The 27,730-nt window shown below is 41.2% G+C and overlaps 1 protein-coding gene and 1 long non-coding RNA gene across 5 annotated transcripts in view; one reads left to right on the top strand and one right to left on the bottom strand.

The window, feature by feature from the left end:
• Nucleotides 1-27,730, bottom strand: part of cntn4 (contactin 4) — a 200,076-nt gene that overhangs the window by 15,856 nt on the left and 156,490 nt on the right. For all 3 annotated transcript variants that reach the window (XM_026168944.1, XM_026168946.1, XM_026168945.1), the window contains 2 exons: nucleotides 16,011-16,138; nucleotides 628-803 (listed from right to left, as the gene is read on the bottom strand). In XM_026168944.1, coding sequence (XP_026024729.1) covers nucleotides 628-803; nucleotides 16,011-16,138 — 304 coding nt within the window. The remainder of the gene's footprint in view (nucleotides 1-627; nucleotides 804-16,010; nucleotides 16,139-27,730) is intronic.
• LOC113022961 (uncharacterized) lies at nucleotides 736-20,553 on the top strand. 2 transcript variants are annotated; one of them, XR_003272478.1, is made up of 4 exons: nucleotides 737-796; nucleotides 2,163-2,328; nucleotides 19,843-19,943; nucleotides 20,023-20,553. It is a non-coding gene; the product is annotated as an uncharacterized LOC113022961 (long non-coding RNA). The 2 variants fall into 2 exon arrangements; XR_003272479.1 differs by lacking the exon at nucleotides 2,163-2,328 and having other exon boundaries at nucleotides 736-796; nucleotides 20,023-20,552.

Below are 27,730 nucleotides of genomic sequence, written 5' to 3'. Positions count from 1 at the left end.
CATCAGCACAGGGAGAACGAAACCAAGGGAAGGTTCAAACCACAGAGCCGGGAAGCCTTCTTTTCATGTTCTCTCTGTGTCTGTCCAAAGACATATATTTTAGGTTAATCTGTGAATCTAAATTGGGCGTAGGTATGGATGTGAGAGTGTTTGATTGTCTGTCTTTATGTGTTAGCCTGGTGATTTGTCCTTACTGCTCAAGCAGATAAGAAATTAGATAGAATTAGAGAGTAAAACTAAGATTTTACCTGATTTCTCTTTTCATTTGGCTGAAAAATATACTTTAAAAAGAAAATAAAGTGTGGCTAAAATCCTCAAACACATACACATAGTTACTGCCTTATTTAATTCTAGGGGGTAAATGTTTTTCGATAATAGCTACTGGGATAGAAATGCACATTTAATGTACCCCCATTTCAAGTTTTGTTGTTTTTAGGCATATTTTGTTTTCTTGGGGATAAAATGTCCAAATACTATATAAGCGCTCATAGCAAAAAGGCTTCCCGGACTGATGCATGAAGGCATCCTGTCTGCACACCTCTCACAACATGACAGCTTGTTTTAAAACCAGAGGCCTGTTAGTCTCGCGGCCTGTCAGAAACCATGAATGATGAAATATTGACTTACGCCTCCCACTTTTTCAAAGAATCCACCGTGGCTCCCGAAGTGGATGAGCTGCTCGTTGAAGAACCAGGTGAACTTGAGTTCCAGAGACGGGTCGTGGCTCACTTGGCAGGGCAGGACCACGCTCTCCCCGACGGTGACGTCCAGCGTGGAGGCCAGCGTGGTGATGACGGTAGGCTCTGAAAAAACACACATTCATATTCACGCACGTCTGATCAAGCACGCTGCACGCCTCTACTCTTTCCAGGCATTATAATTCAGCACAGGAAATGGCTTTGCAAAAAGCAGAGCCCTTCCATCATCCTTATGGATATGTCAGACTGAGTTAATAGAAGGATATACAGGACGGAGCACATAGCAAACTAGGGTGCACAGCTACAATAACTGGTATTAGTTTCGGCCTGAGCTTGTCTCTGTGGGGACTCGGAGGAGACGTGTCTCTCCTGCAGCCCGCGAAGCCTCCATGTGTCACTGTCATCTCAGCCTGCAGACTGGAACTCCCCTCGAACCGGCTGCAATTCCCAAATCGAACTGCTAGGAAAACAGCAAACAGGACTTCTTCCAGTCATCAGTGCTCTCTTTTCTCTCCTGCAGTGCATTACAGTGGCTGCACATGGGAATAAGACGAGCGTCCCTTATCTGCACTCGTATGTTAGCGATGGAGGGGGAAGGTGGAAGGACGTGAGGGAGGGAGAGGCTTTATACTCAGAGTGTGCAGCACCTGTCTCCCTCTTGGGGGTGCTGTGATTACTTGGTTGAAATAGCCACTCTGAGCACATGGACTAAATTAACCATGGCAAATGATCCCTGGACAGGCATAGATTCATGTAGAAAGTGCCGGCAGTGCAGTCTTCATCCACAGTGAATTCGATACCTTCATTGTATTGGCTCCCCCTCTCTGTCTCACACACACACACACACACACACACACACACACACACACACACACACACACACACACACACACACACACACACACACACACACACACACACACACACACACAGATGCTACCGCACGCTCCCAATGTGATTTATCTAGTCGTTTTCTGATTTCAGGCCAGAATGCTATCAGCTGCTGGGTCTTGTCATATACACAATGAAAGTGTGTCTGAGAAGCCCAGTCCTCTATTGCAGGGGCTAAATGGTGAACGATGGTGGTGCAGTAAAGAAAAAAACCCCCATAATAACACACAGGAGGTATTCAAGTCTCTGTGTGTGCTCGGTCTGCTTCTGCAGGCTGGCTACACCTTGTAGAACAAGTGCAGGAAGGAACAGAAAAGCTAAAAAATATAAAGCTTAAGAAACACATTTCTCTGAAAAAAAAAGTGTCAGGTGTGCTCTGCAGTGGTGTTCTTGGAGAGATGGTTACTCCAAATCATGTGAGGAGAAAGAAGGAAATGTGTGGTGGGGGAAAAAAGGCTTGGGAAGGATCTACAGAGGAAATACCCACAGAGATCCACAGTCAAGAGAACTCACTCTGTTCGTGTTACCTGTATAACACGGAATAAACAATTTTTCTCTTCCTTATTTCTACAGCAGGACTGGTGTGTTCTGTCGTCATCTCCTCTCCTTGTGTCGTGTGGTTGTGTGCTGCCTGGTGTCTTACTGCCTCCGGGGGTTTCACAGTGACAATGATGGGGGGGTATGCTGCCTTATTACCCTCCTCTGTCATGATTTGTGACAGATTATACGGACAACCAAGGTTGGTTACACAACCACACACTGGACTCTTGAGCATAATTTGATTGATTTCTATCTTGTATAATGCCTTGTTACCTACTGCTACTGTAAACGGGGAGGACAGTAACGCTCACTTAGCAGGGTCAGTCCGAGACAAGACAGAGAGCGAGCCCGTGTGCTGAGACAGGCTGGGAGGGACCTGGGAACTTTTTCAGGCCCCAGGCCATCATTTGAAATATCCACCTTAAGGAACAGTCAGCATCAGTAAGAAGAAAAACCTCGGGCTCTGTAGACAAGAGTCTAACTCTGTCGCCCATCCTCGGCTGAAGAAACCCACGGCCTCAGTTTAATCAAAAATGTAAATTAAAGTGAGCTTATGAAAGCAAGCCATTAAATACTGATGCTATGACGGTTTTCTAACAGTGATTGTGGGAGAAAAATCCGACAGGTGAAGGCCCCCCTTCACTTGTTTTGTATACTCTGTATAAATAATCAAGCAGAGTCTGATAGGACTTGCTTACAGCAATGCTACTGTAGAGCCCAAGTCAAGTTATGATTAAAAAGAATCTGTTGTACAGGCAATGCAAACAGAACTCATACTTAACAACCAGTAAAATAACAAATTCAGTAAAAATGTAATCACATAAAACAGTAATAGACTGAATAAGACTGCTCGCATGATAAAAAGCCAGGACAACTTGCTGAGGTAGACCTGAAAGTCAGTGAGAAGAGTTGATTTTTAACAGTGTTTTTAAATGACTGAGACTGGAAAGCTGTTATGTGAAAAGGCAGGTTGTCTCTGAAAAGGTTTCTTGTCTCTGTTTTTGAACGTCTCAGATGTCCAAGTGCCCTGGTAGCAGTGCACAACTGTAAAGGTTCCATTAACTAATTAAATTTTAGTCACTGAAACGGAACTTGTTGCTTAAAATTGCTGATTGATTCTAGTTTTCATGATAATCTACTTGCTCAGATCTAAGACCCAAAATTTTAATTGAAGCCAGAAATCACTTAAATACATTTTAACCTTTAAGATTTGGCGAAAATGGGCAGAATGGGGGGAAACTATAGTAATTATTAGATGGTCACTATCTAAACTATTAATCTGCTTTTCATCAGGTCAGATTCATAGAAATGTGCCAAGTATGAAATGTCAAATTCCAAATCTTATCTCCATGGTCGTGTCCCGCATCCATTGTACTCAGACGCTCGACATGACCTTTGTAGTAGCAGGAAATCTGTAATTCTTCTTCTTCTTTCACAATAAGCTGTTAGACAGTTTTTCGGTGTTTGAGGTGAAATAAATCTGCTATTAGTTGTAAAATTTTGTTTCACTCAAGTCTGGGCTATATAGACCTTTTTTCTGATGTTTTTAATTCTTACATAATATTAAAGGTGAAATATTATAGTGTGAAGTGACCATAAAGTAAACTTACAATTTATGATTCAAACTCTTCAAATCAATGTACAATAGCAGCAAAATATAAAGAAATGAACCATCTTGGAAATGTTACTCAGCTATTTTAATTGTCACATCTGGATTTCAAAATCAAACAGAAATAGCACATATTATGTGATGGAGCTGAGGATGTCTGAAACATTGTTAACCAGTGTAATCAAACAGGGTCAAATGAGCAGATGTACTACAACACCTGATCAGTGCTCAGCTGACCTAGCTCATCCAAGGAGCAGCTAAGATACTGACGTATGATCACAGGTTTTCTAGCACAGCTCAAACATCTGTCTGTCAACGTCATCTCACCACTTAACCAAGCCTATTAAAACCACTGCGCTCTCTCCCCACCATGCTGCTCGCTTATCGCTCTGACAGAAGTGCAAAGTGCCACTTTGGCTCATTCGGTTATCTACATCATTGTTTAACTACATATTACCATGCAAACCATGTCTTATATAATAAACATGTCATACCAACGTAAAACTTACATTCAAGCATCTGAACATATTTTACATGTGATACATGTAATATGAGCTGTTGCACAGTTAATAATTCAAATAATTCAAAGCATTTAGACATGAGCAACCCCGACTTTACTAAATGCAATCAGGTTTGACAAAATCATACTTCTTTAACTTGTACTACTATGTAAGTTCTTTTTTGCTGTTTTTGCAAACACCTTGTTTAAACTATTAAAACTAGCACCACGGGCTTCTGAAACCTCCAAGTCAACACTGCGATTCATGCTTTCCTCCAAAAATCTGTTTTAAAAATTAAACACATCTCTTGCTCACTGCTGAATTACCTGTGCAGGAGGTGAAGAGCCTTGAATATCCATGTCCAAAAAACTAGCTGCTTTGGTAATTCTTCCCAGACAAATTTGTGTATTTAACACTATATTGTTACTTAGTATAGTATATTGAATCAACTTGAAATGACTTGGGTGTCAAATCTGATACCATGTTTTTCTAAAAGAACATCCTCCATTGTTTGCATTCATGACTTGATCTGGAATGATACCACATGAGAAATTCAATGTTTTGGTCATAGAACGGAACTAATTAACGAGTAAAACATGATCTAACTGTGTGCTTTTTTAATGGCTCACTTACACCAGACCTTTAAGAAAAACTAATTAGTGGTTGTATTCAATATTCTTGTTGTCAGAAACTAATTGCAAGTAGTTGTGGTGACCAGTTGGTTATGCAACACTCTAAACCTCTGCTCTTTCACCTGGCTGTAGCTCAGGTGAAAGGCTGGTGGTTCGTGGTAAACATCCTCGGGCGTGATACTAACCCCAAGTTGCTCTCTGATGCATTCATCGGAGTGTGAACGTTAGATAGAAAGCACTTACATAGAAAGTGCTTGTGGCATGAAGCAAGGGCAATGACGCAGGTTGTGTAAAGCGCTTTCAGTGCTCTGACAGAGTAGAAAAGTGATTGATAAGAAAAAATATATTAACATTGCAAGGTGATTGGGGATAGACTGCACTCTCAGAGAGGTCTGCAAATAACTACTGTCTAATTTATAAACGCAGACAGATTGTTAACCCGTCTGAGTTCGTCTGTGTCAATGAGTCAAACTACTCTGCGACATATCTCTCTGAGTAGGAGACTCGAGTCAGCTGGTTGCCAACTGCTTGTATTCTGGTTTTCTTCCTCTATGAAAGCAAGGTTGCCAACCACCTACATCATTTTTTTGATAAATCGCCACCAGCAGCAACTACGTCTTTATTTCTAAATGTCTATGAGTTTCTGGCTGGAATCTGAATATAAGTAGTTAATGTGAATTTCTGTGTATATAAAGGGCACAAGATTCACAACAGATGGTAATGATGAAAGAAACAGAGAAGAAAATATCAGATGCAATTTTGGAGTTGATTTGCAAAATAAAAACACCAACAGCAATCAGCATGGCATTCTATTCTAAGGCAAAGCAGCTGAAGGAAGCCTAGGATGCACAGACAGCTAATGAAGCCAAACAAATGATATACAGACCACCGGCACACAGTGGGAACACTCAGAGAAGCTGTATAACAATAACATATGGTTGACCAGAAAACAGAGCTAGCTTACAGTTACCAAATGACCCTGAGCTCCTTTCTGAGGCACACTGACATGCCTCACAAGGCCAGTTTCACCAGTCTTCCTTCCAACATTATGAATAATGCCCACACATTTCCCTTCCTGCTGTGGAGAATCCTCTGTCTTTAATGATCTAAAGCCGTAATGCGAAGTGTGCAGTCTCCCTCAGTGCACACATATATATATATATATATATATATATATATATATATATATATATATATACTCAGTAAGTTTCCTCTAAAGGTGAGCAATGCGAGCTTGAATAGTGGAGCACAGGGACGAGACACAGGCCGCATGATTTAGAGTATTTGGAAAACAAATTTATAATCATCTTTAAACTGAGACCCACGCAGAAGATCCGGACTCGTCAGGGTTCAAGACAAACACAAACCTGAAAAGGAAATGTTTTCTTTCACTGGCAGGTAAGAAAAGACGTCTTCACAAAGGATCTAAACTGTGACGAAGCATGTCAGGCTAAGGTTTTTCAAAGTGAATCAGCGTAGCATCGTGCATCACCTTGGCGAATCCTCAGAGTTTCCTAGCAGGTCGTTTAAGAACAAAAAAATGTGGTTACCGTTTTAAAAAGCAATCATTTCACTCGCAATTTTACCTCCTCTTCCTTTTCAAATCAACAGATTCATCAGCACGCCAGAAAATCCTCCGATGCAGTTTTTTTGTGCTCCACTTATTTTCTGAAGGACCTATCAAAGGTTCCTCAAGGACAAACTTGAATGGCAAGGAAAACCTTGTCTCCATTGCTCAACAGATAGATACAAGATCCTCTCGGTACTGTATTCTGTGTGGTGGCACATCTGTAGCAACCTGCTGGTGATTACTGACAGATGGCAGCTCATTATTTTTCTATATGGCTGTCAGGAATCGCATTTATTTCATATCGTTGCTGCCATCCAACTTGGATGACATGGCTCGCTTGGAAAAGCAACTGTAGGAATTCAGCAGAGAACTGGTAACCACATTTAAGTCTAGGGTGTAAAATGAAACAGATTATTTGTCTTCTGTCGTGGAGTCATCAGCAGCTAACAAAGTATGCTTAGATGTTCATCCAGACAATGTTAACATGATGACTGTGCTGGTAGTGCAAGTGCACTGAGAGCCAGATTAAGGTGGGTGATTGAAAAACAAATCAAAGTTTTTGCATGAAAGTGCTTGTACCAATTCATTTACTGTACCAATCTAGCACTAGTTGGAAATTGTGCAAACATGCAATTTTACAAGCAAGGTTAAAGAGCTATGAAGTGTGACTGAGTTCTCCCTTAGAGGCAGGGTGAGGAGAATGGTCATTTGAGAGCTACTTGGATCGCTCATCCACATCATTCATCCACAGAACCAAATTGAGGTGGTTCAGATATCTGCTCGGTGAGATATTTCAGGCATGTTCTACTGGGAGGAGGTCCTGAGGCCAGACCCAGGACTCAGCTGGCTTGGGAACAACTTGGTGTCCCCCGGGCCAGGGTAAGGGAAGTCTGGACTTCTTTGCTCAGACTGCTGCTGTGAACCAGATAAGTGGTGCAAAATGGATAGACGACGTAACATACTCGTAGTATAGTATGCTTATTTTCAATCATGTTGTGATTTTTCTAGTTGACTCTTCATGAGTGAATACAGTGAGATTTTTGTCCTGGTTAAGGAGCTGACAAAATGTTACAGCAGGGGTAGGCAACTCCAGGCCTCGAGTGCCGGTGTCCTGCTGGTTTTAGATGTGTCCTTGATCCAACACAGCTGATTCAAATGGCTAAATTACCTCCGCAACATATCTTGAAGTTCTCCCGAACACTGGTAATGAACTAATCATTTGATTCAGGGGTGTTGACCCAGGGTAAGCTCTAAAACCTGCAGGACACCGGCCCTCAAAGCCTGGAGTTGCCCACCCGTGTGTTATGGGATCACCAAATTGATAATTCATCCCACGGTGAACATCTTTAGTTTCATCTTTCTTTCAGTCTTTAAGATCCACGCATGTGCACCTTGTGGTGCAGACAGAGGGAAACTACCTATCTATGAAAAAGATCTCTCTAGATGTCGCCCACAATGACAGAATATTCCTCGTCTACTTTTGAAATGTCTCCAAAACAAATGGCTGCTACAGTGGGTCACAGCGCCGAAAAGATGAATTGCTTGAGAGAGCCAAACTGACGTGAACACTGTAGGATCTCTGAAGTTTTGAGTTCACTGACCATCCGTAATGATCGGCGGCAACCCTAATTGCAACGGCTCATCTCCAGTGTAATCAAAATTCCGAGAGCACGTCTATAATCAAGTGCAATTAATCTGCTAATATCCCCCCAGTGTTGGAATAATGGGGACATTAACAGGGCTCATCTGTTGTGACTGCTCCTCTGCTGTGTGCGAGGTGGCTTATTCACAGCGGGAGATACAGAATGCTGTTTGACAGGTATTTTTCAGTATTCATATCACCAAAGTCAATTTGAATAAACTACTGTCATCTCCCATAAGGGCTGATCCCGCAACACAAATTTCTCCCCGCTAAACAGGTTTCCAATCCTCAATGAAGTAGTGCATGTAAATTACCCCATCCCATTTTGCAAACAATATCACTTGTGACAGAAAGGCACACGTTCATATACAGGAACATTTGTACATCAGCCACAGAAAACAGCTTTAACATATTATGATGGGAAGGAAGCGAGTGTGTGAGGGTGTCAAATAAAACCCATATTCCTTTTCACAAGAATAATGAGTGGATAACAGCGGTGTCTGTTTATGCTGAGAAGACAGACATGGTTGTGTTTCTTTGCAGCCTGATTGGAAAACCACATATAGGCCATCAACCTGAACCTACAGGGAGAGCAGCAGGTTCCACTGCCCCCCTTCTTACTCCCACTGATTGGCTGGGGGCGGGTGGGGGTGTTCTCTACCATTTTCATTTCACAGTGTCTGATAAATGGGAAAGAGAGAGTGGAACTGGTGCAGGATGGTACAGCAATGCTGTACTTTTTAATCAGGTTTTAAAGTTGCACTTAAAATATCCCAGAAATTAACATTTGCAAGAGACAAATACATTAATCATCATTAAATGTTTGAAAAACAACCCCCCAAAAAACACTTTATGGAAATGTCTGAATAAATTTTAATGAAATAAATAAAATAACATGCCACAACTCTCTCATTGGCTCTCACAGCCTAAAGCATAATTTCTCTGTGAGGACATATTTTCTGCAAAAATCCAAAGGATGCGATGGTTATGCTTGCTCCCGAGGGCATTGCCATAAGAGAGGCCTGTTTTCTGTTTGCTATATCAACAGTACTGTGCTTTAGCATTAGCAAACAAGTTAAGCAAGATTAAGTTAGTGAGCTAAATGCTATGATAGATACATAGTGTAAAAGATGGATTTAGCGACACATTATCGTTTGGTTTCTGAAATCCCGCTTTGAAGCCAGATCTGGCATGACTAAATCTTTTAAAACATTCATTTAATATGCCCTAAAAACTCAGCAGGACAGTATTTGTACAGATACAGTCGGAAAGCTGTTGTTCCGTAGACCAGCGGTCCCCAACCGTTTTTGCGCCACGGACCGGTTTAACGTCAGACAATATTTTCACGGACCAGCGTTTAAGGTGTTGCGGATAAATACCACAAAATTAAATGATACGACCAAGACAAAAACTGTGGTATTCTGTAAATATAATAATAATTGCAAATTCACTGTGTAATTGTGTAACTTCAGCTGCGTCCTCCTGAAAAGAGGCAACAACATTGAGAGTAGCATCCTCCTCTCTGCCCCTTAATGCTCTCTGGTTGCTCAGCTAAAAGTCTGGAAGTCTGTTTGGCCATATTGAAATTTAACCATGAGTGAAAAACTGCAGTCAACGTGGGTGGAGTATTTGCTTAATCGAGGCATTGTTTGGTTATTTTAGGATCAATTTTGATTGATCTCAGTTGGTCTTTTTAAATTGTACCTAGTGCTAGGGTGCCTGCTAGCGCAGACGCAAGATATCTCATACAGCCAAATAAAGACCTGAGTAGGATAAGTCGTGCAAAAGCCATTGCAAACCCAGAGAAACAGAATAATAACTGCAATTCACGTAACGGCTGCAGGTGTCACCAATGAATTTCTGAGGTTACGTGATCCTTTAATTTCTCTCACTTCTATTATGCAAGGCGTACTGCATTTGGTAGAGCGGCAGAGTCGTCAATGGGAGCCAGAGCGAGGCATCAGCATAAATCAGCGGCAAGGTGCACTCTAAGCTCTCCCCACATCCTTGACTGTTGCTGACTTTCAGGCATTCATAATATATGAAATCTGTCTTTTATAATTCAACAGAAAAAGGAAACACGCCTTGATAGTGATTTACAGAAGACAGAGCTGCAACAGAGTTATTTAAAATTCCATTATGTGACGTGTTTTTGGCTAAAAAGGAGAATGAACATATAGATACAATAACAGGATTTTCTTCTCGCTGTTATTCTCATTGACATTAATCAATGTTTTTTTTTTTAAAGTATTCAATCAAACACTAGCCTGCAGGGGCTGAGCAAGTCAATTAATCCATGTTTCTATGGCAACTACTTGAATAATTGGAGAAAAAAACCCTGATATGGTAGCAGACTGTTCTGTTGACACTGCATTTCAAAGGATTTTACAGACTGCTAACTTGTAGAAGAAGGACAATTTAATGGATTGAACCTCTGAGCAAAAACTATAAACTACACACAAAGAAGAAGAAGCTCTGTCTTCGAGACTTTATGAAAAATGATTTTAGCTGCAGTATTTCTCACACAGGGTATTGGAAGGATTTGGGCACGATTTTATTAGATTTTCTTTTTTTTTTTGACCTGTGTAGTTCTTTCCCCCCCACGGGTATTTAATAACAGCGCAGACGAATGATCAATGTATTCTGCATGTTCATATGAGGTTACAGTGAATCGTACTCTCTCTTAGGCGGTGAGTAGAAGGTGTGAGCGAATTTCCAGCATGCTCTGACCCACGGGGTTTACCTCGGCGTCTCGGAATATTCTGCTTCTGGTGAAGCCGAAGAAATGCAGTCGTAGCTGCGAGAACTGCACTTGTATGCGTCGTGTGAAAATTCCTGAACTACAGAGTACATGCAAATCTAGATAGAAAACCTTTATATGAAAAACCTTTTGAAATATGAGGCGTGAACTTTTCTCCCTCAGGGCAATATACTGAAAATCAATAACTCTATAAATGTAAAAGAAGCTGCTCAACGAGGAAGGTCAAAACAGAACATGTAACAATAGCACAAATGAGCCCAGGAACCCCTGTGAAAAGGAGGTCACAGTGAGGGTATAGTTCACTGAATATGTCAGCAAATCCTCCGGGAGCCTGACGAGGTGAGAACACTATCCCCTGTGGAAATGGGACAGAAAAGCTGCGGTGTGCACAGCATAAAGCCGCCGCAGAATGCACCGCACTTTATACCCAGCTCACATTTATTTTTAATGAAGTATAATAAGTCACAGCACCGGAGCAGAAATGCAATCCCCAACCCAGATGATCCAACAACACGAAGACTATTTTTTTCTCGCAGTATATCCTTCTGCTGGTACTGGGGGGCACAGCGAGGCAGTGAGCCGAATGATTTCAACATCTCTGCAAACAGACATAGCAGCTGAGGTGTCTCTGTCTAGTAATGACAGCACAGAGAGAGAGGGGGGAAAAACCTGCTTTTTGTGGGACTTATCAGAAGATAAGATGTGTCGGCCATTTTTTATGAATGAAAATTAAACACTTGTGGCTATTTTATTTTAAGGAAAATAAAACAGGTATCCAGCAGCAGTAGGTTGGTATTCTGTAGGTGCTACTATAGGTAAAGGCGTTGCACTGTCACTCAGGAGTAATGTTAAAGGTAAGTGGAACAGTGTGGGCTCCTGTCCACTGCAGCTGCTGTATGTGTTTCTCATTCCAGAGCTTTGTCTCCATGATGAAGCAGCCTGGTTTCATTCCTGGGGCACTGATACATGCTGTTTAACCAAAGCCGCTGTCATGTCTTACTTTACAGACTGATATTAATTGTGTTTTAATTGTTGCACAGCGGTTTGTGACTTTTAAGTCTGTGAAAAGCGCTACTTATAGAAATTGATCCATCACTCCCAAGTCGTCACTGGTCAATGTTTAGAGGACCTGTTACAAATTTTTCCCTCCAACTGTCTTTATTGGGATTTTTAGGTACATTAATGAAATGAAAAAAAGGGGATGTCATCAGCATTACTGCAAATAGTCTCTGGTGAGTTGAAATTAAATTACAGGCTGTCATATTGTATAAAATTAATTCCCATTTTCTCTCAGTGTGCATTTGATCTTTTTCTAATATTAATATTTCATCAACAAGGTGGTTTCTTTTGTTTCCAGTCAGCAAAATGAGTCTTTGTGTGAGCAATAACACAAAACAAACCAATGTGTGATTGATTGTTGGTTATTCGATGATTCCAGGGTGGCTGCTTTCACCCCAAATAGAGCTATTCCAGAACTGAATCCAGAAACTGAATCTGTTCTACAGAAAGTCTGAAACATCTTACACAAAAAGTTTATAATATTTGGGCAGTTGAAGAATGTGTGAGGCAGACAGATTGATGTTTGTCCACAGAATGGGTCAGAGGACTCTTATTCAGTAAGATTTAGGATATTGCAAATTTCTTAAAACACCAGGATATATAAGAAGTATATTAAAAGAGCAAGAAAATGTTAAGTAACTATTATTGTCACAACTTTAATATATCCAGTCAACACTTCACCTGTCAAATTCCTGGGTGATCTGGATGCAAAAATCTGAAAAATGATGCTTAAATAAATTTAAGCATCAAATAAATTTTCCGTAATTTCATCTATTCAAGTGGCTTTTAGTGGCGAAACCTACCAGAGGTGTGGACTCGAGTCACATGACTTGGACTCGAGTCAGACTCGAGTCATTAATTTTATGACTTTAGACTTGACTTGAAAAAATGTTCTAAGACTTGTGACTTGACTTGGACTTTTACACCAATGACTTGGGACTTGAATTGGACTTGAACCTGTTTACTTGAAAAGACTTGATATTTTACCCCAAATATAAAATTTAACATGCATATTATATAGAGATTGAAAATGTGACGTCATTCACGGGTAGAACCGCAAAGGATTCTGGGAACTCGTGGCAAGAGGTACTAGCGCACACAGACTTTCAATTGAAATCAGTCACACAGTGATAAAAAGAAACACAAAAATGTCAAGAAGCTGTTGTATTATTAACTGCAATAGCCGGTCGCATGACAGCCACGGGAAGCCGACGGGTAAAGAGATCGGTTGTTATCGGATTACGTCGTTGAAGAGAAATTGTTCGAGCCATGTTTCCGAAGTAACAAAGACGCGACGGATGGCCTGGATTGCAGCCATTCAAAGACCAAATATAACGTCCCAGAACACTCCAGCTCACAGGTTAGTCTGCTCCAAGCATTTACACGAAGGTCAGTGTTTTTTAGTAGTTAATACGTCATTTTCATAACATAATTGGTGATATAGGTTACAAGCAAGTCTGGCACTGAACAGAAATTGTCGCGCTATGCTCCTTTATTTATTGTGCATAAATAGTGAATTGTCCTGACACAATATTGCGTTTCGCTTCTGTTATTATGGTACATTGACAAAAACATACTTTTATTCACAGGATAAAACAGGTTTTTTTGTATCACTAATTGCCCAGTACGATTACAGCATACAGTATTATTGTCACTGCTACATTTCTGTGATGGGTACCAGAAATTATTTCCACTACTAATTAATTATCGTTGAGCTCAAAGGTCCTATTAATAAACGGTTAAGGAATGTGTATTTATGACGACAGTTTGTGAGACTGGTAAACTTATGATACGTACGATGGTCTTTTGTTCTACACGGTGCATTTCAAGGTCCTGCACCCATCCGTCGGTAAACTGTACCTGGGCTTGTTGCAGTGACCTGAAGTTACTAAACTTCATGAGTGTATGCACTCACTCCAAGAACCGTATAATTATAAATATGCATATAAATATGCTAAGATGAGATAGCTGACTTCATCTAACTAGCAAATGTTGTCCAGGCTACGTTGGTGATGCAGTTTTTTTTAATGTGTATGATATTTTTGTCATGCGATTTTAAAGCCGGTCCTACAACCGCATCCAAGAATAACATGCAGCTTATCTCAGAACTGTCGGTGAAAATTATTCTTGGAGCTAGGTTTAATTGAGCTGCATTTTAAAGAGGTGCAATTTCACAATTTGTGTATATTTTCTACGTTCACTATTTTGTCATGTGTTGAGAAAAACACAGATTTAAAAATTACATGGTCTAATATTTACATTTAGCATATAACTGCAACATGCTTTTTTTCGTTTTTTTGAATGACTCGAAAGGACTTGAAATTCAAAGTTTCAGACTTGTGACTTGACTCGGACTTTTACACCAGTGACTTGAGACTCGACTCTGACTTGCCTGACATTACTTGAGACTTGACTTGAGACTTGAGGATAAAGACTTGAGACTTACTTGAGACTTGCAAAACAATGACTTGGTCCCACCTCTGAAACCTACTGTAACAAGGGACTGGCAAAAAAGCATCAGCAAGCTTTTATAGGCAAACATTTCTGTACAGAGGAGCAAAACATATTTGTACCTTATAATTAAGCCTATTAAGTATTAATTAGCTTATCAACATTTCCATTCAGTATATAATTAAAATCTTTGTGACTACTCTGCAATAATACTGTGTTTTTATTTAATTGATGAAGCTATAAAACTAAAATTTATTGTTTTTCTATTGTTTACTTAATTCAGTCACTAACACAGCACTGAAGTGGGAGCAAAAAATGCCTATTAGCTTGAACAAGCTTACTTTTAAACTGAGTAGTTCTAAAGCTCTGCATACCACTTTGAACATTGCTGGTATTTGTGAAAATTATCAGCTTAAATGTTGCTTACTTTGATCATAAATAAAACATAAAGCAGATGAACAGTTTTAAAATTAGCAGAAGTAAAAAACAAAGCAGTAGAGCGACAGATCAGGCATACTATGAAAACAGTAATGCTTTTGGTGAAAGCAATCAAATCTGATCATGCACTAATACATTTTTCTTTTTTTGTATTTGAAAGCTTTACAAAAACGAGCCATTTATGTGTCTGCATCCACGCTAACCACCTCCACTACTGAGGTTCAGCAAGATTCAGGATGTGGAGCTCGATGCACATATTAAAGCCTTTTTCTTTGATTCAGTGTAAGCTACACGTTTTTAGATTTGGTGGATCTAACTTACAGCAATGATACATAAAATTTTCATTCCCATATTGATAGCTGCAGGGAGCCACTGGAGGCGGGTGAAAGAGCAGCATTCAGCTTCAGTAAGATTTGAGCAATACTCAGTGTAAACAAGGTAGACTTAGATTCCTCAGATAAAGTTAAATGCTTTGAGTCCTCCTTGAGACGCCACCGTCACCTGTAGTTTGCATGAAAGAGGCAGACTTGTCTGCCAGCACTTGTCACTTGTCATCCTTCAAAGTAAAAGTTGTGACTTACTTCTGCTACCTTTACATTTTACAAGCTGCAACTTTTGAAGGCAAACAATCTGCATTTCCAGTTTATGTCAAAATTTTCACAGTTTCCCTGCAGCTTAGGAAATAGTTGGTGTTTGTGGAAAAGTTGGACTTTGCAACCAACTCTACTAGGAGCAAGCGACCTCCAATAACCACGCTTTTCACTAGCCACCGGTGAGTCACTGACCATTCTCTACGTGTGCATAACTGGGGTTTTAATGACTGATTTCAAATCAAGCCCCAGCAAAGTCCAGCAATCATTTTCCTCTCATGACCAAATGGTTGTCCACCATCTCTAGGCCTGTATGACTCGGGCCTCAGTCTAACCAGGTAGTTTTGAGTGATTTAGAGGTTTAGACATGATCAATCAAAACAATAAAGGAACTGAAAACACTGCACAAAATACAAAGGTTCCAGGCTGACAAAAGATGAGTACAGGAAGACTACTCATGTTTCCTTTTACTATTCAAGCAGTCAGCCAGCTATCTACATATCTCATTATTGGCATCGTGTTGTTGGAGAACAATGCCTTTCTCTCTATAACTACAGAGGTGACCAATATGGGATGGAAAAACCTGCAAAAGCAAAAGTGGTGAATCGTAAAGGCTGAACAGGAAATACCTTTAACTATGATGCTTCCCGTGCTGCTTGCCACACCAAACTGGTTTCTTGCCACACACGTGTAGAGGCCTGCATCAGATTTGGTCACATTCCATATCCGCAGACTACCGTTGTCCAGAATGGAGATTCTGTGGTTACAAAAAAAAAGGAAATAATTTATGTGACTGTCAAAGCAACAGATTTTTGTAAGAAGAACAAATGTTGCTGTGCGTGCATCGTGAAATTTTAACTACGTGGCATGGCTGACATAGCACAAAAGATAAGTGACGAATACGCAGAAAAGAAAATTTCTCACTGTCTCTAATTAGGTTCTGCTTCTTTGCAGATGACAACAATGAGAAATAGGAGTGTATTTTCAGGGCTGATTAATTCAACACATGACTTGGAGATATCTAGGACAATAGTGGCTCCGTGCCCTTTACACAACAGCCACAAGTGCTTCAAAAAAGGTCAAAAGGCCTTAACAAAAGTTGACATTTTGTAAATAACGAGGAAAAATGGAAATTGTGCCCTTGAAAGCAAAGTGTTGGGGGAAATCAAGGGTGGACCACCTCATCAAAGCGCACTGAATTTTAATTATCTGAAACGCTCTGCTGATTCGGCAAACTGTATAATGGCGTCAGCCTGATTGTGAGAGGGGAACATGATGTGTGGCAGCTAAACTGCCCCGTTCACCTGTGAAAACAGTCAAAGGAGTCAAAGCGAATAGAGGCCTGCAGTGAGGGTGAAGACCCTCTGCTAGTCCATAACCACTTACTCTACATTAAAGAAACAAAACAAATGCTAGCTGCTATAACCGGTGTCCTTTTCAGTGGCGACAGAATCTGATAGACCCACAGGACGCCACCTTCTCAAAGGCAAGTCATCAGGCAGCAATTAGCTGGTGAAGAGTGTGTAGCAATTAGGCGCTAAAAAGCAGGTTTTATCAGGACGAAGAGTATAACAGAGATAAAAGGCAGGTAAATATCAGTTAGTCATTAACTTCCAAACAGGAAGTAACATATAAAAACAGAAATGAAGAAGTGTGAGCGAGCCACTTCAGGGGAGGCTCATAAAGCTGTGAATGCAACATTAGCATATTGTTCCCTGAAGATTTACATGGCATTTAATCAGAGTCATCTTTCAGGGTCATGAAATGCAAAACTGAGGAGTGGATGTCAGATTAGTAAACTTCAAAGCTTTCAGTTTGTCCTTATGAACCATCGTCACAATATCAGAATTACAGTAAGAGCGCTACTTTCAAAGGTTGTTTTTAAAACGTTCTTTCAAATAAACAACATCTGGAGTTATATTTTTGGTCACCTGGTGAATATGTGTAAAAGTCTTGAGCCACATGTCATTTCTTTGTATTTTGCTGGGAAAACTTTATTGAAACATGCAAACAAAAATAGAAATACGGTGTAACGAGCAAAAACAGAGTTTGTACAATTCTAATGAGGTTAAAAGTCATTGTTTTGTATGGAACTCAAACAAGCTTTCATGTAATAGGTTTAAGCAGACTCTTCAGGAATAGTTCTCCAGTCTTCTTGATGGACATCCAAAACTCTTCTTTGGATGCTCGCTGCCTTTTCGTCCCTTCTCTGTCAGGATAATCCCACGCTGTTACTAATGTTGAGCTCAATAGTATTCCATTGAGTTCCACTGTAATCCTGATGAGTCATGAGTAGATAGTAAATGGATTAAATAAAGGTGCCTCACTTAGGTCCTGTGTCAGGTCTTTGCTGGATTTTCTTCTATTTATTAAGGACATTGGATATTTTTAGGTGGTCTGCCACTTCTTATTTTCTCCACTACTTGTCTAGTTTCCTCAGATTTTAACGGCACACAACATGCTGACATATCATTCCTCTGAAAATGATCAGGTACAAAGACTGAACTGAAAATAAGTGAAAAAGCAGCCAATGTCAGAAAGCCTGGAGAACTATTTCCCAATAACACTGAAATCTGACTTGTGGGAACCAAAAGTAATGAGTGTGCACAAAATCTTCCTTTATCTGTGTTTCTCTATCTGACTCTTAGAAACACGTGTGTCTACAGCTGTTAAATCAAAGGCTCTGGGCACTTACTGTGCACAATTATTTAAATGAACTTTAATTTTAATGGTCACCAGGATAAAAACGCTACATGTATAGAGTCTCCAGTCAAATGCGACTGACTCTGACCCAACATAAGGTTTTAAAAAGCTTTTTTCCCTTTTATCCCCCACAGAGAGAATTCAACTCAGGAGTCTTTGAGTGCTATCTCTCTCTCTGTAATATCTCTGGATAATGTGCCTCTGTGTTCACCAGCTCATTTTTTGCTTTATCTTGCTGCTGTTAGAGCTTGGCAGGTAGTGTACTGTACAAAAGCATGGACATATTTTCTTAAAAACAGACGCCTGTTGGCTGAAAAATGCACTGTGGATATGATGATATGATGAGAGACAATCTGAAAAGTGAGGCTCTGGGCCAGAAAAAAACCATACTGAGCTGAAAGAGAGTCCAATTAAAAGTATGGCGATTTTAAGATTTCCAGAAAATCCTGTTTAAAATTAGTTTTCTGTTTTTGTAATCACGCTAGAAAGTAAAAGTTATTGAAATGTAATATCTGAATCAGCCGGGCTGTTCCTCTGACCCTTAATAGCTGCTGCTCTATAAAGCACCAATTAAAACTATCTGTCAGCACTGTATCCAAATACCTACTACTGCAGTAATTAACAGTCCAACCAGATTTAAAAACCTATTTGAAACAGCTATTTGACTGTTACAAATATTTGCTGACGCAGTCCGAGTTCATCAGCTTTCATCACCGTTACGTGAGAACGGTTGTTTGCGTTTAACTGGGAGCATTTAGCTGAAATGTGGCTGATACAGTGTGGCACACTGTCTTTCCCCCTCCACCCCACCTCTTTGTTGGGTTTTTCTTTTCAAGTGGTGGATGCGATAAGAAAGTGCAGAGGTAGTTAGTGTAAGTGAATCTACTTCTAAAACCACATGGTGCTGCTGAGTGGATACTTCTGGGTTTATATCAGGCTGAGAGAAAAGTGCTGAATGCAGAGTAGCCAACAATGACCATCAGTTACACGGGGGCATATCGCAGTGTGGGCTGGCGCACAGTTAATGGCGTCAAACCTGCAGGCTGATATTTATGAGGAAAGCAGCCCATTAAATGGCACTGCGGCCCTACAAGTGGCCGTAACACGGAGCCGAGTAAGCACAATTAAAACAACTGCTGTACATTAATTGAATTGCATTGCATTGCCACTCCCGTGTTTATAGCCGAGCTGCTGTGATGACTCGTGGTATTTAAAGGAAATTTAAGGGTGCGCATCAACTAAGCACGAGCGTAAACACACGCAAAGGCATGCTGCTTTAACTAGAACAAGCTCTGACCCAGATCAAGTCTACCTGCAGCACGATGCTCACAGTAATTCCTCAACATAACTAAATACCCACGTTTGTGCGCGGTGCTCTGTATATCCCCCATCCCATTACCCTCAGGGACGAAAAAGCCATCATGTGTTGGCGCGTCTTGTAAGAGCGTGAACAAGTGGTGCAAGCCCAAAGGAGAGAGAGCCAAGACTATTCTCAGCCATTCACCGTATCGTGTACTTTTCTCTGTAGATTCATGTAAAGACCGGGGAGGAACTTTCCTTTCACTGACATCACAGAGAAAAGGAGCAGACTGGATGTCTGCATAAGTGTTCGTCATTTCAGTCTGAAGCTAATGGAAGAAAAGATGAGGTCAAATACAGTAGAAGTCAGCCGAGGCGCAGGAGTGCTGAATAAGAGATGGAGGCACACTATTAACACATTTCTGTTTTGCTCCCTGTCTTCTCTCTCCTCCGCTGCAGCCCAGACAACATGTCTGCGCGATGAGCCCATTATGCAAGGAGACATTTTCCACCCTGGTCCCGGGAGAATCCAGAGGATGGGAGGTATCAATAATTCACAGGTGAGATGAACACAAGTGCCACTCCTTTCATCCCTGCCTCACACGGTTTAATGGACACGGCTGTAATTCTCTCCAAAAGGAGGCGATTATTTTGAACACGGCGAGATGTCCGAATGCACTCGTGTAATCCCAAAAAACACAGGTGTGTATTTTTTGGGGGGGGAGATCAAGCCTCAGAGGACAGGGGCTGCACAGCGTTGATCCTCCCTGCTCTCCACCAAGATGAAAGAGACAAATAACATCAGTCACAGAGCAGCTATCACGAGGCGCTGTGAAGTGGAAATCGCAGGAGAAGAGCCCGGTCCAAATTGAAAGCCTTATGTTTTGTGTTTTTTGTATTTGTGATTTCCTTACGTTCTCTCTGAGACGATGTTAACAGATGCACACTTTGCCTTTTTGCAAGCTTCCTTACCATAAAAAAACAAACACTTGAAAGCCTTGTTTTGATCTTTCATTCAGACATATTTTGTCTTTGATCTGTTTGATAAATTCTGGATGTCGAGAGGAAACTGTCACAATCCAAATAATGAATCTGTAATAAAAAAAAAGGGAAGGAAATTGCGTGTTGAGTGGAACAGTTTTGAACCAAGCCTGGAACGAGTTTGTAACGGTGGGCGCCTCAAACAGAGGAATCATATTAAGTTGCCCTCTACATAAACACGCTAAGTCGCCGTCGAAGAAGAGGAGCGCACTCATCAGAATTCAACATGCAAACAATATGCGTAATCACAGATCAGATCTGATTCGAGAGTTCCAAACAGGAACGTTCTTGAATGCTCGGTGATTCCGAGATGCTGCGGCTGATTGGCGGTGCGGCTGCAGGACGGAGGCGTGCCTCTCTGCTTAATTAACAGGGTAAATAAAGCCGGCTTGTGAAAATAGGGGTTAAGATTCTATCAGTGGAATTACTCAGCCATGAGACCACAGGAAGAGAGAGATCTTCGCGAGCTTAGGGTGATTTCACCAAATAATTAGTCTCAGCTAAAGCCTTTTGTACACAAAGATTACTGCCTGAGAGCACAAACAGCGTGCTCAACTCACTACCTCGCCAGCCATTCACTTCCAAATACCAGTTAACTCAATGTGGAAAGTGTGGAGGGGTAAAAAAACAGTACTGCGGGGGATGTGTTTGATATTGTGTTTGCCTTCCGTGGTAAACTCACAGATAAGGTGAGGTGTTCTCGTGTTACTATTTCCGACCTGCGCCGGCCATCGTCGACCTACCTGCAGGAAGCGTTTCTAATCATAATTATATCAAAGCGTCAGCATCACTAACAGCGCTGGAGGCCAGAAGCTGTAATGTGGTGAGGGTGCCAAGAAGGAGGCGAGGTCACCGTATCCTCTGAGCTGGGATAAGGGGGTGGGACCTAACTTCAGGTGTTGATCTATGCTCTCTACTGCTTTAAAAACCCTGAAGTGCGGGCCGGGGGAGGGGCCGTCTGAGATAAATTGAAAGGCTGTCTCTCTTGAGCTTCCCCACAGTGTGCTGTGCTGGAGAGAAACGGCCTTGTCAGTGGCATAAATCAAGCCCAGCTGTGGAGCGCAGACCCTGGATGCTAAAACTCACCGAATGCGGTGCGACTGCAGAAAAAAACCCTTCTCAGATGCTTCATGCAGCATCGTGACTAAACAAACTTGCCTTCTATTTTCTCGTGACGCTGCATGCATCAAGGTTAACGGTCAATTAGAGATAAAGCAGGTATGCGCTTTAAAAAAAAAAAAAAAAATTTCCAGTCAAAGCTATTGGCAGACACTGGTGAGACAGGGACACCTGGGCATTTAGTTTTGACAATTCTCCGATATAGGTGTAATTGATATTGATTTTTTCCCCTAGTCAGACCTGTACCACTGACTCTCACCTTGTCGCATGGATCATTAGCTGCAGCAAATGATCAAAGCATTAGCAGATGGACAGAAGATGATTAACTTTGTGGTGGGCACAGCTTTAAAATGTGAAGCTGTGCCCACATAAATAGCATCAACAAAAGTGCCAAACTTTGATGAAATAGCAGCAGTTTGTCTATGACTACTCAACCTCGACATTTGTTTTTCTATCTTTTCTTTAGCTACATAAGCCATAGGCCCGTGGCAACTGACTGAGTAAGAGCCCATTAGAAGCTGTTGGATGAATATCAGTGAAATAGTGATATCCAGTAAATACACCACACCAGTACCAGTTGATGTTTAGGTTAAAAAAGTCTATATCCAAAACAGGCTGGTGTAGAAGAACCAAAAAGAAATCACTGCTTTAGTTTCAATGCAGCGACAACTGTCGATCAATCAAGATGATTGCTCAGGTCACCTGGTGGGATGCAACTTGTCTCCAAGCAGTTTCTGTGTGACTCAGACCGACTACAACCACTTACAGACAGATTGGTGAAGGTCTGAAAATAACTGCAGTCAAATTTCTAAATGCAGAAAAATTACCAACATGTTCGAATCAGTGTGAGTGAAGTCTGCACTGATGAGTGAAGCTCATTTGCAATGCATGCCTTTGCAGTAGGGGGCCAGACGTAACTGTCTGTCAGCTGGTTGTATTCCAGTTACATTGGCATATAAAAGCAGGTTGCTGAGGACCCATTTCACTCTGCTGTTAAACTGCCTCATTGTTCCTGGAGGAATTATTTAAATTCTGTTCCCGATCTGTGTGGTTCTAGACATCTCTCTGAACTTGAAAGGAAGTTGTTAATATGAATATCTGTGTATGTACATGCAATTTCTGCAGACTTACCACAATTAACTGCTATATTATCACAAACAGACTCCATGTAATTTCCAGCTTGATCCTATTCGTTTGCAAAATGGAAACAGACTGATAGCAGTCCAAGCTGCCTTATTAACGTTTTAATGGTGTTTTATCATTGAAGCAATCCCTTTAAAGGTAACAACAAAATAATGGCTGTGCTATAATTTCCAACCACAGGACTTCAAACACAATTTTGGGGACTGGTGATGGGTGAATACATTTTGGTGCAATATATTTGATGAGACAGTCTCGAAAGCGTCCCCCAGACCGACGGTGCCATCACCATTGATGGCGAGCCACTGATCAAAGTCACCCAATTCAAATATCTCGGGTCCCTTGTCACCTCAGACTGCAAAACCCTACCAGACGCCAGAGCCTGTGTGAACGCAGCGTGGATGAAGTGGCGTCAGGTCACTGGAGTCCAGTGCGACAAGAGGATGCCAATCTACCTCAAGGCGAAAGTCTACAAGTCGATTGTGCTCCCAGTGGCATTCTACAGGTCAGCGTCCTAGCTAGCGACCACCAAGCATAAGCAAGTTCTTCACACAATGGAGATGAAGATGCTAAGGTGGCCGCTGGGTCTCACACGACATGACCTGGGTGGCAACAGGACACGGCGAAGACCAAAACAGCACTGGATGAATCAAAAATGACATGAAGGCTGCAAACGTCACACTGGAAGATGCTCTGGAAGATGAAGTGGAGGAAGGACTGCAAAACAGCGGACCGTGCATCGAGCGGGACATGAACCACTAGGAAGGAGACATTTGATGAGACCGTTTAAGCAAAATATTTTTGTAGTTGCACTTCCTGTACACTCGTCTCACGGCTGACTTCTCAGAGTTTCCGTGACGACCTGGCTCCAGGTCATATGACACCTTCACTGTTGAGGTTTTTGTTCAGTATCCAGAAAGATGAATTTTAACACATCATAAAGTTGTAAAATTGGGAAATTGAGGCTGTAAACATGCTTTTCAATGCATATAAAGTTAAGCATTTTGACATGGGAGGCAATCAAGACTGACTCATGTTTGAAACCAGAGGTCATTAGAAGAAGGGTACTTTTTGGCAATTACATGTGGCTTCATTTTTCAGTCCCAGAGGTTGTGCTTTGAATGTAACATGTGACTGTTGTCAGAAGGTGGAAGCAATGGGCCTGTCAGCTACAATAAAACACAAAAGTTATTGGAGCAGTGAAAAAGAAAAATATCCAAAACCTAAGACAGCTGCCAAATATATATGCATGCAACATCTTCCAGAAATGAATGAAAAATGAACACATTTGTGCACAGTTAGAGAGAAAGGTCCAATTCCTCTAAAAAAGCAGGAAAAATGAATGTATCGTGATTATTTAAGTTTAGATTCAGCTCAATAATCCAGTGACCAAAGGCCTAACATAGAGTACTAAACGATTAACTGCCATACCACAAACATGACTTCTTACTACAGTGCTGCATAATGAGGAACCAATGTGTTAAATGTAACATGCTTTTCATGCTGTTCACCATTAAAGATGACACACACAAAACTAGAGTGAAAGCAGAGAAATATACCTGTTAGCTGTGCCTTACATGTGCTGCTGAGTCAGTGCTGAGCCTCATCGTAATAAAACGCTAGGTTGCCAAAAAGCACAAATCACTCTCTGTGTGTGTTAGACGTTATTAAGCAGCTCAATTACCCAACCAGTTTACCCTACAAGTCTTTAAACTATATAAACAAACAAAAAAACCACCAAAAACGGTGCCTTCCACAAAATTACCATCAATCGTGTAGAAAACACCCGCCTGACAGGAGATCTTTTGAAGGTGTCACTCAAAGCTCAGCAACAATATAACAAGCGCCTTTGTGACCGCTCTTTGCAGGGAGCTCTTGCTTTAAGACAGAGCAAATGATTAAGAATGATGGACACAAAATAAGCACTCGCTCTCCAAGTCTCAACAAAGACACTCTACGCAACCCGAGGCAGAGTTATGTGCTGATCGTATATATTTTTTTCCTATTTAGCTCCATTACCAGTGGAGTAAGTTGCAGACAGTACTTGAAAGACTTTCCTTTTGGTTCACTGTGTATTGACACTTGTCTCCAGGGCACCGGTTAGAATTAAAGCTTCTTTGGCAATATTGTAGCTTTATAAAAACGTGGCCAGGGGACAAAGGGGTGCTGAGCTGCAGTGCAAGTATTAATCTCTTACTCTATGAAATGCACACTACTGCTACAGCTCCAATGTGAATTACCATAATGTAAGCAGGGAAATGCCAAGTTTTTTTCCACATAGCTTCAACAGCAAGGATGGATCCTTTTTTTATTTCCTTTTTATTTCTGTGTGTGTGGCTTTTTTTTTGACAGGCACAGGAATTATACTTCTGTTTTCAACATTATAAAGTAGTTCTAGCTAAAGTTTGTTGAGCCATTTGAATACTGGATGTTTTGTCCCTGGGAAGTGCTTGTTGGGTCTATTTCCCAAGTAACGAGTAAAAATCAAATATGGATGCAGTTCAGCAGTAAAGAGAAAAGGTACGTATAATCCCAAGCATCCCCAGCCACGAAAATGCTGTTAAACTATCAGTGCTAAAAAAAACCTTAAAAACTAACTAAAACCTCCTAGCTTAAACATACTTTATGCGCGCGCGCACACACACACACACACACACACACACACACACACACACACACACACACACACACACACACACACACACACACACACACACACACACCACTGTAGTGTCTGAGGACATTGGTGCAAATGAATCCTCTCAGAATAAATGTTGTGTATAAGTGTGCATTTTTTATAGGAAGGTGTCTTAATGAAGCAACCTGATTGAGAACATCTTAATTCCCGCCAGTGGAACATGATGTGATTGTGCTGGTAATTGCACTGCAAGGCGAGGGAGTTTATCTGCATGGGCCGCACGGTGGGCGTTGTGTACGCGCTTCCAGAGGATTCCTTTAATCGCAAAGTGCTCCGATGGTTTATTCCCCTTCCAGAGATATTCATCTCCACTCGTGTGCTGAGGGATCTTTTCAGGAATAAAGAGCACACACATGTTCCACAGGAAATTGTCAGAGGAACCAAGATGGATTACTCATGCTGCGCTGGCGGATTCTCACTTTGAAAAATGATATCAGCCACTGTCTTCCAGATAAAAATAATCCCGGCGAGCAGTACATGGGATGCAGACGGGTAAAAAGGGCTCTGACCTAATCTTGGCAAACATCTCGGAATTCACTTTATCGCACTTCAGAGTGTTATTTGAGTTTAGTGAAAAGCGGGATTCTTGTCAGGCACGGCTTTTATAACCCTCCCCCTCCTGCTCTGAAGAGCAAAAAGTGCTAATTAAGCAAATGTTGAGTCAGACTGATAGATGACTGACAATGTATGGCACTGCGTGATGGGAAATAGTGACAGCTTAAAGGATATATTCTGCCTGTGAGTGATGCTGTGGGCCGCGAGAGGTAGCGGCACAATAGCGGCAAGGCAAATTGATCTACAAATCATTTTGATGGTCTCCAAATACAACAGCAAAATCAATTAATGCCTGTGATCATGACTGACAAGCGAGGGCCGAAGAACATTAAGTCAGCGCCCTTCAACACCGATCACCTTTACAGGGAGTCAAAGAGGCATCAGAGGCATGTTAAATTCCTCTCCTCTGGCTTTTTATCGCTCTTCTTCCTCCCAAACTCCGTTCTTGTTCTCTGCACACAATGACGGACATATGGTAATGCAGTCGTACATTATATCGTAATGCTCAGTAGTTCAGTAAAAGTTAAGTTGGCAAAATCCTTCCGAAGCATCATTCCTGGAAATTTAGACACACCAGCAAGCGTAATGACTTGCCGCTACACTTAGCAACTCTTAAGATTGCTATTGATGCTAAAAAAAAAGAAAAGATGAAGACATATCATTTTAAAGAAATGTGTCAGTGAATTATTTTAGGACACGAAGCACAGACTGCTTTTTGTGCATCTTTGATACAAGAATAACAAAAATATATACAGATACCACACACTCACCCCTGTCCCCTGCCATTGTGCAGTTAACAATGACAGTGGCATAGACATGGTTTTCACATCCTCCGTTTGTTGATGTTGATGTTTGATGGTTGCATACAAAAGATTGTGCGACTAAAGCCAACATGTCCCCAGGGAGAAAGAAGCGTTATCACAAATCCATGATCCATGAAATGCAGAGACTTGTTCTTATATTTGAGCGTAGGCCGACGGTGCCAGTGTTATATAAAATATAGGGAACGTACAAGAAAACTGACTGGTTTTATTTGATTATAAAACAACTTTACTTTGATAAAAGAAAGGCAGAGGATCCCTTTGTGCTTTTTTGCTGTTAAAGATAAAAAAAAGGTCTTTTAGAATTAGAGTTAGGGTTAATACTGTTTGAAGTGTTTGGCAAACAACAGTGGAGAACGCGCATGGTTACCGGAAAATCTTTATTGTACTACAGGCATTTGGTGTATGTGCCTGGCTGAGGAGCCAGTGATGCAAAGCTGTGACCGAACACCTTCAAGTCAGAATCCAGACGCAGTGATACTGTAGCGCTGTGGATATTTGGTCGGTCTGGTGTGACTGGTGAAAGAGTACAGTTTGTGACTGTACTGAGGGACAGATGAAAAACTGTCGGCCTTTGTCAGTCTCACACGTATGTTCGTGGAGAACCTGTAAATGACCTGATTCTCGGTCGAGTTCTTATGCGTAGTAGAGCAGCTAATGCTGTAATCTTAGGCAGCATGGTGGTAGAGTGGTTAGTACGCGACCATCAGACATCATTAACAAGATTTCTGGTTCTCTGGTTACCTGAGGTCTTTTTATGCAGAGTACATGTTCTCCTTGAATCTGCGCAGGTTTCGTTTTTAGTGCTTCAGCTTCCTCCACCAGTCCAAAGACATGCATGTTAGGTTAACAATTTTAAATTGGCTGTAGATATAAAGTAAATAAAGTGTTTATATAAACAGAATAAAGCACTGTATGAATGTATGGTTAAAATGCGACTTGTTGTCTAAAGCAAATATTTAATGAGACTAGA

This window comes from Astatotilapia calliptera, chromosome 5, assembly GCF_900246225.1.
Source record: "Astatotilapia calliptera chromosome 5, fAstCal1.2, whole genome shotgun sequence".
Classification (NCBI taxonomy): Eukaryota; Metazoa; Chordata; class Actinopteri; order Cichliformes; family Cichlidae; genus Astatotilapia; species Astatotilapia calliptera.
Note: the sequence above shows the minus strand (reverse complement) of the source record. Positions and strands in the feature narration are given on the sequence as shown.